Here is a 19,315-nt window from a genome sequence, read left to right as displayed (position 1 = left end):
GAGTAGTAAGTGGTTTCATTTAGTAATGCAATGTCAAAATGACCCTATAATACAGGGCGTATATTATTATATTAACTAATTATTAATAAATATACTCATTAATGTCTGAGTCATGCTAAAGATTTTTTCCACTTATGCTTTTTAAACTAAAATTATCAACTACTTAAATACGATTCATCAAGATTGAAATCAGTGATACTATTACAAATGTTATTGTAGGTATTTAATAATATATCATCACTTGCAGCTGCGCAGGTTTAAAAATGCGATAATACGAGTGTATCGTGATGATACATAGGGGACATAAACGCATATTCGCGTGACGATGGAAATGCGTGCAAGTACTCACATCTGCCACTACCACACGACGTCAGGAAACCTGCCTTGGTATGCTGTTGCACTCCGTCACGTTTGTCAGGACACGACACATAGTACACACAATGTAAGGATTATGGGTCCTGGGACATCTATACTTTCACAGTTATTGCATTAATTATTAAGCGCGCCGGGGAACATGCCGCCATCGATGCACCGAACTTTCGTTACTGGCTGGCGCTGGATGGCGCGGGCGTGTGGCCTCCCATCGGCCAGCGGTATTGGTCGATTTAGTTGGCGGCAAATGCGTGCGAATTTGAATACTTTTCGCTCTCACACACATACCACCATCACGCGAATTATTATAGAAATAGTTTATTATTATAATTAAAATAACGAAACAGCGAGGATAGTATTATCACATATAAAAAATAAGTAGAAGAGAGACGGATAACTTAGGGTACATAAATAGTTTTCAATAATACTATGATTATTATCTTGTTGACTGTCGTAGTTGTTACTGTACACGGTACGAGTACGACTATCGCGTTGAGGTCCTGCGTTGAGGTCCTGGGTTCGAATCCTGGGTCGGGTCTATAAGTGTAATTGCATAATGATTTCTTATGTTTACGCGAATGTTAGACATTAAAATTAAACTATTTTTTGGATTTAATATTTTAAAAATATTAAAACCGCGATAATATTTTTAGTTTTCTCCCGACGTTTCAAAGACTTTTCAGCCTTCATGGTCACGGCGGGGACTGATGTGTTGTTCATCCGCAGTCAAAGTTACAATATCTACCTACATTTTACAATTATACAACTTTTTAAATTTTAGCTGTTGGTGGTCCGATCTACGCAGAATGAGCTCACATTGTCTTGAAGTCGCCGGTCTTTTGAGCTTCGATTTAATTAATAAATGTAGAACTGGATCTCAGGCTTGTGCAAGCTTCCAACCATATTCCCTATTGTAATTAGGATTTTTTTAATTTCAATAGCCTCGTGAATCATCCTAGGCAAGAATCGGTGTTCTTTGGCAAGGATTTGTGGCTTGTCTAGTCGCAGATAATAATTGGTACCTCCTTCAAAGTGTTCAGTGACTGCAGAATTCGTAGAGCTTCGGCGTTTCACGACAGCTATATTGTACTTTTAGGCGGATCCCTATATTTATATTTGTTTGCCCGATATAAGAGAGGCCACAGTTACAATCTATTTTGTATACTCCCGGTTCTTGTAGACGTATATGACACTTGACAGGTGGTAAAAATTGACTAATCTTCTTAGGCGGCTTAAAATAAGTTTTTATGGAAGCACGCTTCATGATGTTGCCTATCTTGTCGGTGACGCCTCTTACGTATGGTAATACAACCGGAACACGTTCAACTGTGGCTGGTTTTACTCGGTTTCTGTGACGGCGGCGTGGAATTCTTAAAAAGAACGTAATACGAAAAGTATTTTTCTTACCCTACTTTATTTTGCATCGTCGAAGTTCAAAATCAAACAATAATATTTTTAACACAGGTGTGTATGTTGAAGCTATAATACTAAACGCAATATAAAAATAATATATTAAAAATATATTTTGAGGGATTTACCTTTTTCATTTCTTTTAAATTCAAATCAATTCCAAGTCTAAAGTCCAATACCAGTGAAATTAAAATGAGACTGTTCCGATATTCTATGAAATCTAACGAAAAATAATTATTTAAATCAGACCAAAAATAGCGCTGAACAAACGTTCAAAAATATTACGACGAATAGATAGCCCATCTCCTTTGAAGAATTGTCATTTAAAGAGTTGGTACTTACCTGATGAGACTTTAATTCTAAACATTTTTCTATCTACCTAAGTTGCTATCTGCAATTACCCGACCAGTAGTGACATAACATGCCATTGTTATTTTTTTTAGCATTTTTATGGTTTAAATCATTTTGCGTGGTAGTGAGTCAAGTTATTCTTACATTGTATAGAAGTAAAATTATTTGTTATACAATAGAAGATAAGATATTTAACTTTACTATATAAAAATGTTTAACTAGTTGGTACTTAAAATTAAAATCTGCTTACTGAGTTATTCTCAAAATGGTCATATATCCACACAGTTAAAAAAAAACAAGTATTGTGATATTGTTTGTATAATAAGTAGCTATGTCTTGCGGATTCTGCTATTAAACCTCTTTATACGCTTGAAGAAAACGGACGAAAATAAAAATTGACCACTTGTAGGTAGAACATGTTCTGTAATGCATCTCATAAACCACACTAGTTTTTCTTACATGAACTTATAATATGTATTACGTGAACTTTCGCACTATTTATTACGTGAATTCTTATTGTATATTATGTAATCTTTTACACAATTCATTATGACATTTTCATCATCTTATACCATGAATATTAACTACATAAGACTATAAATATTCAAATATATTGAATAAACATTTGCACACGATAATTATTTTGGTGGATATGAACACGTTGCATATAAAAGTGTTTATAGCACAGCCGGGACGTATTGTTGGCTTTTTATCTACACTAAAGGTAAAAGGTATTGTCGGAGTGCCGTGAGACCTCCAGGTACTCTAGGCTGCTGGGCGTGTAACTGGTCTGAAAAACTCAGTCGCCGGTACCCATCCCGTTGTATTTTCCCACGTTGCTGTAATACCTTAGAAGGCGTGTAACTGTATGTGGGGTGTGTGGTGTGTTATTTACTTAACACCTGAACAGCGGCAGGTGAAGTATGGGTATAGTGTAAGGAGATGGCAAATAAGAAACTATATGTGCCGTGCCAAATGCCACCCTATACGCCTTAAGCCACCCCGCCCTCTTTACTATTCTCAGGATGTCGTCCGTCTTGAGGCGTCTTCAGTCTTGAGTTTTCTTGCTTCTTGAGTTCTTGAGCCCTTGATACCATGTCGTCGCACGCGTTAGCTTACCTGGCGCCTATACCGTAGGGAGAGCGGCGACCTATAGACCCGATTTCTACGCTAATTTTACTATGGCATTTGGCAATTTTGGCGATTATTTATTTAATTAAAAACACACAGGTACATGTTATATATTAAACTAGCTTTTGCCCGCGGCTCCGCCCGCGTTATAAAGTTTTTCAGGCTAAAGTTTTCCATTATAAAAGTAGTAGTTTCCCGGGAGCCTATGTTCTTCTCAGGGTCTCAAACTGTCTCCATACCAAATTTCATCTTAATACGTTGGGTAGCTTTTGAGTTTAACACGTTCAGACAGACAGATGCAGCGGGGGACTTTGATTTATAATATATTTTTTAGAACTTTTAAAGTGGAACAATCCTGTCATACATGATTGTTGCATAACTTTAACCGTTTACGCAGCGCAGGCATCGGAAGCTCTCAAAACTTATAATTTTCCCCGTTTTTGCAACATGTTTCATTACTGCTCCTCTCCTATTGGTCATAGCGTGATGATATATAGCCTATAGCACTCCAGGAACAAAGGGCTATCCAACACAAAAAAGATTTTTTCAGTTCAAACCGGTAGTTCCTGAGATTAGCCATTACTGCTCCGCTCCTATTGGTCATAGCGTGATGATATATGACTTTGAGCACTCCACAAACAAAGGACTATTCAACCCAAAAAGATTTTTTCAGTTCGAATCGGTAGTTCCTGAGATTAGCCATTACTGCTCCGCTCCTATTGAATATAGCGTGATGATATATAGCCTATAGCACTCCACGAACAAAGGGCTATCCAACACAAAAATATTTTTTTAGTTTGGATCGGTAGTTCCTGAGATTAGCCATTACTGCTCCGCTCCTATTGGGTATAGCGTGATGACATATAGCCTATAGCACTCCACGAACAAAGGGCTATCCAACGCAAAAAGAATTTTTCAGTTTGAACCGGTATTTCCTGAGATTAGCCATTACTGCTCCGCTCCTATTGGGTATAGCGTGATGATATATAGCCTATAGCACTCCACGAACAAAGGGCTATCCAACGCAAAAAGATTTTTTCGGTTTGGATCGGTAGTTCCTGAGATTAGCGCGTTCAAACAAACAAACAAACAAACTCTTCAGCTTTATATAATAGTATATATTAAAGCTGACAATGAGCGTTATCCAAATACACCATAAATACTACGAAAACTTATGATAAAAAATGTTAACAATTTTTTACATTATTCACTATTACTATTTTTACCGTTCAGTTTAATTATAGCGTTTATAATGTTATTATGATGTTCCCAATACCGACGGGGGGTCGACACATCGTATATGCTCACTTGTATAACTTTTCACTATTAAAGGGTTGGCACGCAGCTGACGGGGTCGGGGCGTCGCTAACAGGTATCCTTCCTTAGTCTTTGAGAGATTCTGTGTATAGATACCTAACAAAAGTAGTACTTATACTTAAGAAGAATGTTTATATTCAGGCTCATTAAGCATCATGAAAACCGACATAAGCGTTTGTAATTATGTCGTAGATTATTACTCAAATATTACATTGTGAATACTTAACTAACACAATGTAAAATTGTTAGCAAGAAAAATATTTGCTCGTAAGTATAATTACAAAATTTCCGTGTTTATCAGGGGTCAGGAAAATTAAATGTAAAATAACTAAACTTTTATTATCCTAGAGAACACCTTTTGTGAGGGAATAACAATAGCTGTACAATTCACAACAACTTGTACTTATTTGGATAGTGTTGGTAAGTAAGCTAGGCTAGAATATTCTTATTTGGTATCTTCGACGGCGATGATCGCAACCCGATTTCTTCTCGTATTATCAACAGTACTCCTTTTCATTTAGTATATATTTCTCAGCTCAATACAGTTGAACATAGTGAATGTTCGAAACTTTAAATCTAGTACGTAGTACATATTACATATCGATGATTATCCTTCATTAACTAATTTACCTTACATTGGTTATTTTTAAGCTTGCCGTGTTGGCGTAGTTGTACTACATGCACGGTACGGAAGCACTCTGAGGTCTTGAGTTTGAATCCCGGGTCGGGAAAGGTGATATTTGGGTCTTTTCTACTCAATATCAGCCTGAAGTCAAATTTGTACCCGATATGGCGATAAAGTCGCCCCTTATCATATTATGGGACAGGACACACTGGACGGAAAGTGGTTGCTCTGGTTGCGTCTCTGCATTCCCATTCGGGGATAGATGCGTGATGTGTGTTTGTATTACTGATAACGTAATACAAACACACATCATCATAATTATTCGTGATGTATGTTTTCAGTAGAAACACTGTCGAACCCCTTGAATTACAAAGTACTGTTTGATATTCCACTGCGCTCACCATCCTGAGACATGAGATACAAAGTCGTATTATGATCAGTAGTTACACTGTTCGTTATAATACTTGTCATATTTGAATACCATAAAAATTCGCTGCAGAAAGCAATATATTTAATACCTACTAGCTTCCGCCCGCAGTTTCGCCCGCGTGGATTTCGGACTTCAAAAATGGAGCCGGTCGCGAACGTTCGAGAATGTTCGTTTTACGAAGCTACTCGCTAGGTGATTCGCTAGCCTCTAGTTAAATTTATTTATTTATTTATTTCAATTAGAACGGATAAACCAATTACACTAATTAAGTTAATAATAACAATATATAACTATAGTAAAAAATGAAACAGATAATAACTACATGAACTATGCGGTATCATGAGTTAATTTCACAATAATGCAAACATTCATACTGGATCACGTTCCAATCAGCCGAAAAAACGTCAAAATCGGGTGCACTATTAAGAAGAGCATTAAGAGCGTTGAGAGTTCGCGGAATCGGTGATCTAGAACGTGCTACAGTACGGCACCGCGGGACAGCAAACAGATTGTGCGTCCTACTACGACAATACTTGTATGGTACAAAGAGCCTACAGAGCTCGTTATTCAGATCGGGAGCGTCTATTAACCCTCTCAGTATTTTGCACATGGTTGTTATTTGGTCATACCATCTCCTGACTTTAAGGGAGTTGTATCCTAGACATCCCAGTAGGAATTTCGTTGGGTACATGTAAGGATAGTAGGCATAAATACGTTTGTATAAATATCTTAAAAAGGCTTTTTGGACCTTCTCAAGCATAAGTGCATAAGTGCTCTCATAGGGATGCCAGACACATGCACTTGCCTCAATTTTGCTGCGAACCAATGCAGAAAAAATGATTTTGATCACACTAATGTTGTGGAAATCACGCGAATTACGAAGCACGAAACCCAAGCGCCGATAACATTCGTGTGTCAATGTTACGATATGGTCGTGAAATGTCAGTTTTCGATCAAATGTGACTCCAAGATCTTTAATTCTTTGTGTTTTTGAGATTATTTCCGTACCAAGTGTATAGTCGTAGTTAATTGGTCGTCGCATTCGACTGAAAGTCATCCCAGAACATTTTGATAGGTTAAACTCCATTTTATTTTCAACGCTCCATTGAAACACAGCTTCAATGTCGTACTGAAGTAATACACAATCCTGCTCCGTTTGAATTTCACGGAAAATTTTGATGTCATCCGCATAGAGAAGACATTTCGAGTAGTGGATGACTGTGGGGAGATCGTTAATCATCATTATAAATAGAAGAGGGCCAAGAATTGATCCTTGACTTACTCCAGAGCGCGTATGATAAGGCTGGGATTCGTACAATCCAAGCCTCACATACTGCTGGCGATCACGGAGATAGTCCGCGATAAACTGCAGAAAACCTGGAGCCAGACCCAAAAGAGAAAGTTTTTCTAGCAGTATGTCGTTGTTAACCCTATCAAACGCCTTCCGGAAATCGAAGTATAGGACATCCACTTTTTTGGCACTAGGTGCCAAGCAAGCCGCCTGCCTGTGCGTTCGCGACCTTATATATATACAAAAATAGTCTTTATAGCATGATTCAGTATTCACGCATGATGGCTTATTATTAGCGTATCTCATGTATAACATTGGTGTTTCTATACCGATTTCTATGATTCTTTTTTATGGAATATTTAATAATGTTAACTTTTTTAATTAGGGATGACTGAGAGTGTTATAAACGTAAGAGTAGACAAATATAATGAGAAAGCTTCGAACTGCTAAGCTATCGGGACTTACACGTGTTATTGTGAGTCAACCATAAAAGATAGACATATGCTGTCGTGGGATATTTTTTACATAATTTTAAGGAGAACATTTCCGTCATCCATGATTTCTGTGTAGCTTTAACCATTAAGGTTGCACACGCGACGGAAGCTTAAAAAATGGAGTAACTTCTTCCGTTTTCCCAACATTTCCCTTCACTGCTCTGCTCCTATTAATTGTAGCGTGATGAAAAGTATACTATAACCAGCACAGGAGCATGACAAATAATTGTACCAAGTTTCGTTAAAATCCGTCGAGTAGTTTTTGTTTCTATAACGGTTATACAGACAGACAGACAGACAAAAATTTTACTAATTGCATTTTTGGCATCAGTATCGATCCCTAATCACCCCCTGATAGTTATTTTGGAAATATATTTCATGTACAGAATTGACTTCTCTACAGATTTATTATAAGTATAGATATAGATTTGGTTACTAGTGAGTTTAGGGTACTTACTTCTTTATGTTTTAGCAATTTAACTACAGACTATCGTAACTGCGATAACTAGGAACGTAAAATATAAGGTCATTCGTTGACAAAAATCGATCAATTTCCGTCCACGTGGTAGGATCAAACGTCGGATAGTGATCGCAATGTTTTGTAATTTTCCTATGTGTCGGCCGAGCATATTATCGTCGCCACGGTTCATGTTCATGCTCATGTACGTGCATGGTGTCGTCATCAGGGGTCGAATAGTTCGCTACAGCAGTTTGCGCAAGGGTTTCATCAACAGTAAACATGGCTCAAACAAATAAATTTTATACCAGAGATACACAATGCACATGTATAGGAAATATTGTGGAAAGGTTGTCGATTTTTTTTAAATGTGTAAAGATTTCTTTATTGTCTTTCATTGAATTTGATTTGAATCTCGTAAAAATGGATCGCTACTTGCACGCCGCTTCTAACAGGTTAATATGCCAAGATTTGGGCAAGGCTTATATTCAGCAATGGACTTCCAAAGGCTTAAGAAGATCGTAAGAAACACAGTAAAGCTATCACTTACAAACATTTTTTACAGTGGTATCAACAGGTTCTAGTACCTACCACAACTACACTTCAGACAATGGTATCTGCAATAAAGTTCTATGACATTTATTTTAGAATAATTGAAATAGACAAATGTATTGTATTTAAGTTCGTAATATCATTGACCGGTCGTAATACGTAAATCTCGTTCTAGGTTCATAAACATAAACTCGGAACTGTTGAGTTTAATATAATCGCTCGGTCGACCAACAGTTTGTGTAAGCCTTTGTAACATGACCTGCCAAAGCGGAACTCTTGAAAAATGTACGAAAATGTCTGTCTGCGATACGATGAAATGATTAAAAAAATATTATCATAAGTATATATATTATTGGAATTTTGAATTATGTTTGGTAATAATGTATTGCCACTGTCTTAGTAATAAAGCATAAAGCTATTTTAGATATTGTATCGGAGCTTCGTAATTAAATTAATAGGGAAAATTCCACAGCTGCTTTTCTTTATAACTGTTAGAGTTAAAGCAGTAGTCAGAAGACTTTAACAATTTGGCTATACACTATTCACTTCGGGTTGTTTACATTTATAATTATTTTCATAAATTTCAAGTGTACTAATTTAAAGGGGGTATTATTATATATATAAAGCATTAGTAAATATGTAAATATAAACATTATTTTTTTCGATGCAGTATTGATAAGTACCACGACGTTGCAAGAGAAAAGAAAACATTGTGCAATTAGTAAAAACATTATCGAAAATATTCGAGATACCCTATGGAACCATAAAAAACCGCTAATTACGCTATGCACGCCCCAATATAATGACAAAATAAAACTTGTTTATACCTACTCACTATCACGTATGTAAAGTATTTTATTTTAGAGGGCAACATGATTACCGATATACAAAACGTGACAGATGTCTCGTATACTTGATGATCATCAGAAAGTCACATGTGCCTGCCGACTAAAGGTCAGTTGGTGGCGATACCGGGAAATTTCCCTAAGTAATAAATGGAAGTCACTGGGCGCTACGAGACTGAACGCGCAAGCATATTGTATGTGAATTGGTAATTGAGCATCAGGCGACAGGAGTGCCTATATAAACTTGTGTATGTAAAATGACAATTACCTAATAGCCTATATCCGTATTCCGATATGAAAGGACTGAGTGCCAATCCTACGAAACTGTTACTTGAACTCAATGTGGTTTATCGTTGTTTGTATCTATTGTTCCATTTTGTTTAGCTATTGTTTTATTATAGTCTTGTTAAAATTGAATCTTATTATAACATTTAGTTCAGACAGAAACACAGATGCGATGTAAAACTTTGTTTGTTGTTATTTACAATATATAAGGATAATTAAGTTCTGTACCAAGTTTCCCGAAGATTTCAAATGCATGTATCGTCATCATGTGATGGTGATGTGGTGTTGATGCATGGACTTATTCGAGTGGTGGCTGGAGCTGGTGGAAGTAAATGATGATTACTAACAATAAACCATTTATTCGTAGTGAGTCTTTCGTTTCCGAGGGGCCGTCTAGGTAGGCATATATGTACTTACCACCGTCTTGACCTTTACTACCACCAAGCAGCAGCGTGCATGCATTGGTGTGTTCTTATTTGAAGGAATTGTAGCCAGCGTAATTACTGCGCATTGTAAGACTTATCATATTATTAAGTCGGTCATCATGATGATGAGACCAGTATAGGGCCACGCAGTATGAACTGTCATTCAAAGTTCTGTATGCTGTTGCTACTGTTCATGGGCAGTCGTATCGCTTACCATCAGGCGGTCGCCATGCTCCGCCTATCGTCAGCAATAACAATTGGGAATCAGTATATTTTTAAATGCTATCGTTTAACCCGTGCTTATTTGATGATTTACCCTTTCAATAACCCGTCACTTGTTATGATTTAGATAGTTGGCTTACTTTATTAACTCACGTGAAGTGTCTCACGTGAGTTAATAAAAAATAATTATGTATCTGCAGATTCAACAGTATCTACGTACAATATTACTTTATTATAGATTTTGTTAGATGTATTTCAATAACGATTTAATTTATTACATGATTTTTAGTTTTAGTATTTTAAAAATAACCCTTCCACTTTGTTGTCCGTTTCTTTGTCAGACCTTTTTTTTTTGGAAAATACAAACAGGGGTTGAAAATGGAAGCTTGTACTTAAATTATACAATTTAGCGTTAACAAAAACAAGTAATATATTATATTATACAATATGGTATTATACTTGAGTAAACTCTTCCGCCCTGCCGAACATCTCAAAACAATAAATAATTATAATGTATCATATTATTCCCTTTGCAACGAAAACAGTGGCATTAGATTGAAGGTTCATGTAAAAAAAATTAAGCGTATTTATAGATATATAAGTACTTCGCGTACATTATTGTAATTATAGTCTCGTAGACTTTCGTGTGCGACATGAACGCACCGGCAGCATTGAGACGTTATTGATTCATAGAAAATCAGAGTTAAGTATGTAGCATTTTCGCTCTAGCTTTTCGTATGACCTATAAAATTATCAAGGGTTTTAAAATCCCTTGTTATTCCTTAACGACCGCGAAGGGGCCCTTAAGGGGAAAAAAAATTAGGTAAAGGTTCATTTTCAATTTTGTAAAAATATTATTTTATTAATTCACAAGATTTTTTTGAAAAATCAATAAGATAATAAATTGGAAAAGAACATTAAATTTTTAGGTGAGATAAAACAGGTGTGCGGTTGTTTGTTTTCTAATGCTACAAGGAAAGGGTGGGAGTTCACAGAATAAGTTACCACAAGGTTTTCACTTAATTATAACAAGTTACCGGCACTGTGGTTGGCAATTATTTAACAAGTTATAAAAGAAAAAACAACGAAATATACCAAAGAAAATTGGTAACCTTCCTAATTTGAAAATCAAGTAGACACATAGATTTTGTTTCATTTTAATTACTTGTTAAAATCATATTGTTATACCTTATAGATTAGTCAAGAGATTCGTTGACATTAGAAAGAAAATGATTTAAGCTAAGGTGAAGACGAGACGGTGTATCGTAAAGATAGAAGGATAACTGGAGCTAAGCAAAAAGGCATCCTTTTACGGAAAATTATCATTTACCCGATACTATGAAGCATTACAATTTGCTTGTTTGAACTTAAATAGGTATTTCTTATCAAAACATTCTTTAGCTCAAAATGCGACTTCACATACGTCATCATAATATGAAATAAGTTTGGATGAATTAAATTATTGTTCAGAGATGACAAGGGCTAATAACCCGGTATCAACTATTAAGGCGCTCACTTGATGGTAAGCGACAAGACCGCCTATAAAGAGTAGCAACAATAGAAAAACTTTGATTTACAAAACACTGCGTGGCTCTGCTCTGTGCTTGTCAACGTGAGATATTACTTAGACAGTAATGACTCCAATGACTTTTAAACCGAATCACAATTATTATTTTGCTTGCAGACTGCTATTTAGAGGGAGGAATGGGCATTACATAATATATTAGATAGTAGTTACACCTACCTAACAAACTGTCACAAGTTAGTAACATGGCGTGGCGTGACAAATTCATGGAATGGGCCCGTCGCCTGTAAAAAATCCAGCGACCTTTTTTTTAAGTCCCAGGAAAACTATTTTTACTTGCAAAAGCTATCTGTAAAATAAACTGAAAGTCTCCAGTTTTAATTTCCACTGCGCTATCAAGGTTGTCGGCAGCCCCTTAAAGGCAAAAAATTTTTTGATACCGGAAAGTTAGCATGGTCCTAAAGCCTCCCTCGTGGCAATGGCCGTCATGACACCTTAAAGTTATGCCTCTGGATTATGTTTACCCATATTTACCTGATTAGATGATTATAATAGAGTAGGGGAGACCTAGGAGGGTTGTGACAGAGGAGAGTTGTGACAAAGACGATTTCTCAGAACCTCCGACCGTTAGGGAACTGGCTAAAGCGCACGATTGCTTCTTTAGAGAAACGCTACTCGATACTGTAAGCGCCAGTGGCGCACGGCCAGCGGTTTCGTAAGTACGACGTCTGCATGGAAAAAAAAACTGAAAAGTAAGTTTTATATCAAAATTTTGATTGTATTTATATCGATACATATTATGTTCTGGTGGATTTGCAATTTTTTCTTATATTTTGCGGTTTATGAAGTTTCTAAGCATGGCACTGTATTTTTGTGTTTGGATCTTGTTTCGAAATTAAGCAATATTATTTTGACCAGGTCACGATTTCTGGCACCTAGGAAAGTTGTGACAGCGTGTCACAACTCTCCTAGGCTAAGTTCATTTTCTGATTACCTTGTTTTACATGCTTTTTGCAATGTTTGTTTTCTATTTATATGTATAAATTCGTTTGTTTTAATTAATTCTTACACCCTACTTTGACTATAAAATATGCGATACTTAAACTTCGTCTTTAAAATGTTTTTTTTGTTAGGAACTTGTTTGGGTATGCGGTGTAATGTTGAATGCTGAATTATCTATTTCTTGTTTTAGAATGCCGTATATTTACACGCAAAGACTGATATGGGCCTCGCTAGTGTCAATATTTATGAATTGGCCTTTGAAGAAGTTGCTAATAAGAGGTCAAAGTCTTCCAAATGCCGCATCCTCTTACAATCTCAACTACATGTCTTTACATAGGTTTATTAAGAAGAAAAAGGCTTTTCAAGATAATGCAACTGATGTGGCTCCGTCTATGAGTTATATCAGTCATACGTTATTTACAGAAGACGGAGAAAATATATTATGCGATTATTTATTGACATGTGCAGCATCCAATAATGGGCTAAAAGAAACGGGAAGTATTTAAGTATTTTGCCTTTATGTTGGCACAAAATGAGAAGGCAGTAGAAGTGTAGCTCAGTGCCAGATCAAATGCAAAGTGGGTCCAGTGTCTGAAATGCAGAGGCTGGTCTCACGAAGATTGCACTGGGGGCGAGCTGCGATGTCTGTCATTTATTTATTTTTGCTTATCAGACTAGATTAATATTTTTGACTGAATTTAAAACGACTGATCTCATAAATATGTCATAAATACTTACAAAAGATTTAATGCTTGTTATGTTAATGTTTCATGTTATTGTAGTTCTTATAATTCTGTCAAAAAATAAGTAAAGTATTTTTATGAAAAAAAAATGTTTATTTTGTTTATAATACATACAGGGTCATTTTGCCATTGCGAATGAAACCACATACTCGTCTTCATCTTTGCTGACATTGTGCCAAAAATCACACATTAATAACTAATATTTTCACGAGTAATCCTGGTTTTAGTTATCTGATTATTTGATCATTTTGTACTTTAATGCGAATATGGCGTGTATGGGGGTGTATTTCTGGCTGGAAGTATGATGTTGCCGCTGCGACGAATTCTCTTAGAGTAGTAGTAGTAGCTTTAGGACGTGTAAAATTGGAATTGCTTTTTATTAATATTTATTTTGTTCGAAACTTATACTTTTTTATTTTACATCTACGGCTCAAGTAACTTACTGTAAAGTGTTATTTCCAAGTAGATGAGTATGTGGTTTCATTTAGTAAAGCGTTGTCAAAATGACCCTGTATGTAAATCTACTTGTCTATCAAATATAATCCAGAAACACAGCTGTCACAACTTACCTTTGTACCTGTCACAACTTACCTCGGTATTAGGAGAGTTGTGACAAAGGGAGTAGTTTCAGTTTTCATGGATTTTCTCAGAAATCATATACCTTTTATTTACTTTAATGACTGTTTTAAAAACGGTAAGGACTGAGCTATGATGAGGCATACAGTTCATAATCGTGGTATATTTCTTTCTTGAGATATGTTCATTTAAGTAAAAATTGTCACAACCTTCCTAGGTCTCCCCTAGTAAATGGTTTTCACGTTTGTAATTAAGTAAACACTTTGTACTTTTACTAGTTTCTAAGCCTTATCGGAGTGAAACTTTTTGTGAGAGTTATTAAATTAGTGGGCACTGTAATAAGTTGATGGGTGGTGGCTTCCCAAAACAATAGGGGATCGATAGTCACCATGAGCTGAAAAAAAGTTATAATTATGGCATTAAATAAATACCTAATTATTTGGACTTGGTAATGACCACGTCGAAGTGAATGTATAAAGGAGAAGTGGATTTTAAATTTGGTGAATCTATATATATATGTCTACTAATTGAAATAATTAGTGCACTGCATACATTTGACTGAAAATCTGTCACGTGTTTTACTTACATTAATTAATTATTTGGAAAACATCGTAGTCTATTAAAGGCAATGTTACGGAGTGTATAATATACAATAATATAAAATTAAGATAATTGTAATGAGTTAATCAAAATAGAGTATGGTTCGTTTTGTTTAAAATATTATCTTAATTTCTTATCGATCCCTACTTATTGATATTTATATAGGTATATATTTTTATGAGCGGAATGACACGAAAACATATTATAATAAACCTATGTACATGGCTTCTTGTTCTATGCTAGTAAAAATAAATTAATCAAAAAATTAATTGAACACGGCAATCTCGGTCCGTTAACAAGTTTATACTTTGACTACAACTCGGGAAAGCTTTCGTGATTAGTTTGACTTTACTGTTTTCATTTCTAGTCTTCAGCTTGTGGAAACACCTCGCTTCAAATATAAAACTACAAGCTTTTAACAATGGTAACTGTTACTTTGGTTAAAATTAATTTTATTCTGTATTAATTAGTGTATGACGTAGTAAATTCATTATTGTAATATTTTTAATTAGGCGTTTCCTTTTAAGTAAATCTTTTTTTCATTACCTATTAATATTTAACATATTACTTTATCTATGTTACTTAACACAATAGTACATCTGTTAGAAAATGTAAGTATATGATATAAATTTGTCTATTTCAACAAATTAATAAAATATTTTTTCAGCCTAGAAGATATCGCAATGATAATAAAAAAGAAATCATGAACAATATGGTACTCGTGTTAACCAATTTCATGAGGAAAATGGGGAGACAAAATGGCTATCAGTCTGGCAATGTGCATTGGCTTGCTAAATTTGCTATACTTTGTTACCTCAGTACTTATATTTTACAATTGATTGCAGTATTTTTAGCAAAAGGTGACACGGAGCGACTATTCGAATGCGTCAGCGTTGCATGCTTCTGTGGCGTCGGATTGCTAAAATTATATTTACTTTTGTCAAAACATAGTCGTTGGAGTTTCCTAATTAATCAAATAACACTATTGGAGAATAAGCAATTAAATTCTGAAGAAGATACATTCTGTTTGGATTATAAGTCAGAAGACGAAGATTCAGAAAATCAATTTACCCCATACATTATATCTTACAACAAAAGATTTGTCGCGATCTCTACCATTCTTGTCAGAATATATGTATCGACAGGAGTTGTGTATGCTGTCTCACCGTTTGCAGAATATTCTTTTAGAAAAGTATTCCTGAATGAAACTTTGGGTTATCCCCATATATTGCCATGTTGGGCAGTTCTAGACGAACTAAGTTTCTTAGGATATTTGCTAACGATTGTAGCTGAAGCTGTGGCGGCTATTTATTGTGTTGTTGTGCACATAACGTTCGACATAACAGCCGTAGGCATAATGATATTCATATGTGGTCAATTCGAATCGCTCCGCCGTTGCAGCGAGAGTATTGGTGGCAAGGGTAAAGTATGTAATGTGACCGCAGAAAGGGACGCTCGAGCACGTTTCAGGATAAAAAAATGCCACCGTATTCACGTAATTCTGATTCAGTTAGTATTCTTCAATTTGTAAATGCTTATTAAATATTTCGAAACAAATGTATTGTATTAAGTAAAAAAATAGCATAAATATTTTAAAATTATATTGCGTAATATATTTAAGGGAATAATATTTAATGCCGCTGAGCTTTATTTTTCAGTTCAATTAAAGAATTAAAAGAATTAATTAAGAATATATTAGGAGTGTATTTCTTCGTTGCTACTTTTAAATTGTGTTCTCTTGCTGTTAGACTAAAAACGGTAAGATTATTCTACTAGGCAACTAATTTTATCAGTATCAGTATTATAAGATTACCTACCTCCTTGTGTCTATAATGGCCCGTGGATGCAAAAGTCCTGTGTTCTATTTTCAAACCAGAAAAAACATTATGCGCGTTTACTCGAAATTATGAAATTTAATCGTCTTGAAAAGATTGACGCAAACTAGTGGCCTTTCTTGAAATCTAAATCATCAATCAATAAAGTTCTTCAATCCACTTGTGTAGATTCACCCATTGTATCTTAATATAATCTATTTTTATACAACTTATAAGGAGCATTTCAATTTCAGGAAAACATGAGCAAAATGCAGCTCGTAACTCTGGTGCAATATCTGGGTGCCTCTATCACACAGTTGTTTTTATTATGCTACTACGGAGACGCTGTGTTTAACGAGGTAAAAATAAATACTATGTATAGAATCAAGAAAGAAAATGATCTAGCATCTTTTAATCTAAGTACAATAAAATAAGTATCCCAATCAAAGCGTTATGTGGTAAAGCCACGCTAGACAGTGGATAGCCAATCAAATTAAGGTCCTCTCCCGAGGAAACGGCCTTGAGCATTCGTTCCGTACATTTACGGTACATGAATTCCGGGCGAGAATATGCAAAGATTTAAAAGTAAATTCTTTAAAAAATCGATTTTAGGTCCTTTTAAAAATTTTAAAGTACAAAAATATTCCATATTAAATTGTCTATTTAATAGTGTTGGATGCATATTAAAATGATGTATAACTTCGGGAGATCCATTTAATCAACAGTTTTGGTGGCATTTGCATTTAATGAAATTAATGGAATAATATTATCCTCATTATAAAATATTTTAAACAACTAAATTAAAGATAACATTATATAAATAACATGTTTATTTCATTTTTCTATATAGGTAGTAGATAGGTAGCGTCTAAAAATACTGTTTTGCCGAAGGTACCTCCTTAAACAGTGTATTTGAAACTTTTTACTGCTATGTAGTATGTTTACCGGTATGCATGATCACATTCATACGCCGCGCTTACCAGCTTAAATGCTTAGTGATTTAAGATGGTCAATATCTAATCAAATTTAGAGCTAGGTATGTATTAAAAATCCATCACTTTATTATTATATCGTGTTTTATATTTTTATGGAAATGGCGAAAAAAAAAAATTATTTTCAGAGTGCAATTACAATGGGACAAGGTCCATTTGGAGCAGCTATTTGGTGCGTAAGTCCTAAGATACGCCGGGATATCGTAATTCTCGGCATGGGGATGATGAAACCACATTCATTACAAGCCGGGCCTTTCAATGTGCTGAATTTGCCTTCATTCATACAGGTTAGCAAAAATAAAACTATTGCTTTTGCGGCGTAATTGTTGGATACATGTATTTCAAATAGTAAATCTAAGAAAAATGACCTAAGGCCAATGGGATAGCGTGGATTTTAGCCACCCGAGATGAATCAAATATTTGCCGCCCTAAAGAACCGAGCGAGAGTAACAAAAATAATTCACCTGCGCCTCCCCGATACTAATATAAGCGACACCCCCCGAGGCAATTCTTGTGCGCTTGGTCTCCACACCAAATGCACGCCCATGCACGGGGGCACATTGCCGCGACCCTAGGCGCACAGCTCGTGCGTATGCCTCTTGGTTGCTAAGTTCACATTGAGATCTGTCTAAGGGCTCGTGAACATTTCCCTTTCCTTCCTTCCAACCATCCTGAGCACTCCTTTTCCTTCCCCTTCTTTTCTTTCCCTCTATCCTCTCGCTTCTTCCTCCCGGGCCCTAAGACCGTCTAGCTGGAGGCTACCGAAACTCCAGTGATAGTGGTAGGGCCCACCAACTCATCATGGGGCTGCCGTGGTTGCTAAGCCGGGGGATCGCTTGTATACCGTTAGCAGGGTACCCCCGGTGATAACCACGGCATATCCCCAAAAAAAAAAAAAATATAAGCGACAAAAATTTTCTTTTAAAGGTTTTATTTTCGGCATTCTGACGTTATTCTCGCCGCCCCAGTAATGCTACGCCACTACCAGGCGCATTAAGTTAATTGACCAGGTATAACTTAGTAACCAGCTATTACTTACGTGCATTGATGTCCACGTGACGTTTTCCTGAAATAAAGTCCAACTCCAATATCAACCACATATTTTTCCGGAATACTTAAAAAGTTTTTGTCAGGAATCACTAGTTTGAATCTTACAGGTACATACATGAAGGAATTCTCATTATGGTATTTTTTTCAGATTGTGCGTACCGCATATAGCTGTTATGCAGTAATTGGACCTAAATAAAAAGTAAAATACATAATCCTAATTTTAAAATATTTAATTTTGATCTTTCTGCGGTTAATTTGCGAGTATTTTTATTTGATCTAGCTTTGTATAACATGTTCGGCAGACTTATAGATACCTATTTATTATTAGTCCAAATATTTTGTTTTTAATAAATAGGCATTGACATTATAACATAGGTATACCAAGGTATAATGGTTAACTTTAGTAAAGTAAGGAATAAAATTGCACAATAATTTACTATTAATTAAAACACAATGTAACTAGCACCTTCACTTATCTTTAAAAATGAAGTGCTAACGCAATAAAATCACTATTCAAGATTGTGTTGTTTCTTTTGCTCGTAGTTTTGGTCTAGTGCTAGTACTTTCCCGAAAAAAAGTTTCTCAAATAGTGCACCAGCCAGTTGAAAACAGGTCCTACCTATAGGTAACTTTCTATCAGGGATAAGACCTTCTCCAGAGCAAACGGCCCTGAGGCACACACTCCATACTGTGACGGCACATAAGGTACTGGCGGAAATAGGTAGATCACGAATTATATCCTAAAAAATTTGAGGTCCTTTGGAGATTAAACGACAAAAAAATCCTAATTAAATGCTATATACCAG

At 35.5% G+C, this 19,315-nt stretch overlaps 1 protein-coding gene across 1 annotated transcript; it reads left to right on the top strand.

Moving 5' to 3' along the window:
• The first annotated feature begins 14,940 nt into the window (after positions 1–14,940).
• LOC115450908 (putative odorant receptor 92a) lies at positions 14,941–19,028 on the top strand. The gene is made up of 6 exons (XM_030179073.2): positions 14,941–15,077; positions 15,321–16,162; positions 16,312–16,411; positions 16,722–16,826; positions 17,588–17,746; positions 18,658–19,028. The coding sequence occupies exons 1-6, from the start codon at positions 15,075–15,077 to the stop codon at positions 18,703–18,705; spliced, it is 1,257 nt and encodes a 418-aa protein (XP_030034933.1). The 5' UTR covers positions 14,941–15,074; the 3' UTR covers positions 18,706–19,028.
• Positions 19,029–19,315: the final 287 nt, after the last annotated feature.

Source organism: Manduca sexta, chromosome 24 (genome assembly GCF_014839805.1).
Source record: "Manduca sexta isolate Smith_Timp_Sample1 chromosome 24, JHU_Msex_v1.0, whole genome shotgun sequence".
NCBI classification, from domain to species: Eukaryota; Metazoa; Arthropoda; class Insecta; order Lepidoptera; family Sphingidae; genus Manduca; species Manduca sexta.
This window is presented reverse-complemented; position numbering and strand designations above follow the sequence as displayed.

Bases quoted from the DNA above. Each gene is read 5' to 3' on its own strand.
- LOC115450908 (XM_030179073.2), top strand. The intron at 16,412-16,721 runs GTAAGATTATTC...TTTCAATTTCAG, and splicing joins TTGCTGTTAGACTAAAAACG to GAAAACATGAGCAAAATGCA. The intron at 16,827-17,587 runs GTAAAAATAAAT...AATTATTTTCAG, and splicing joins GAGACGCTGTGTTTAACGAG to AGTGCAATTACAATGGGACA.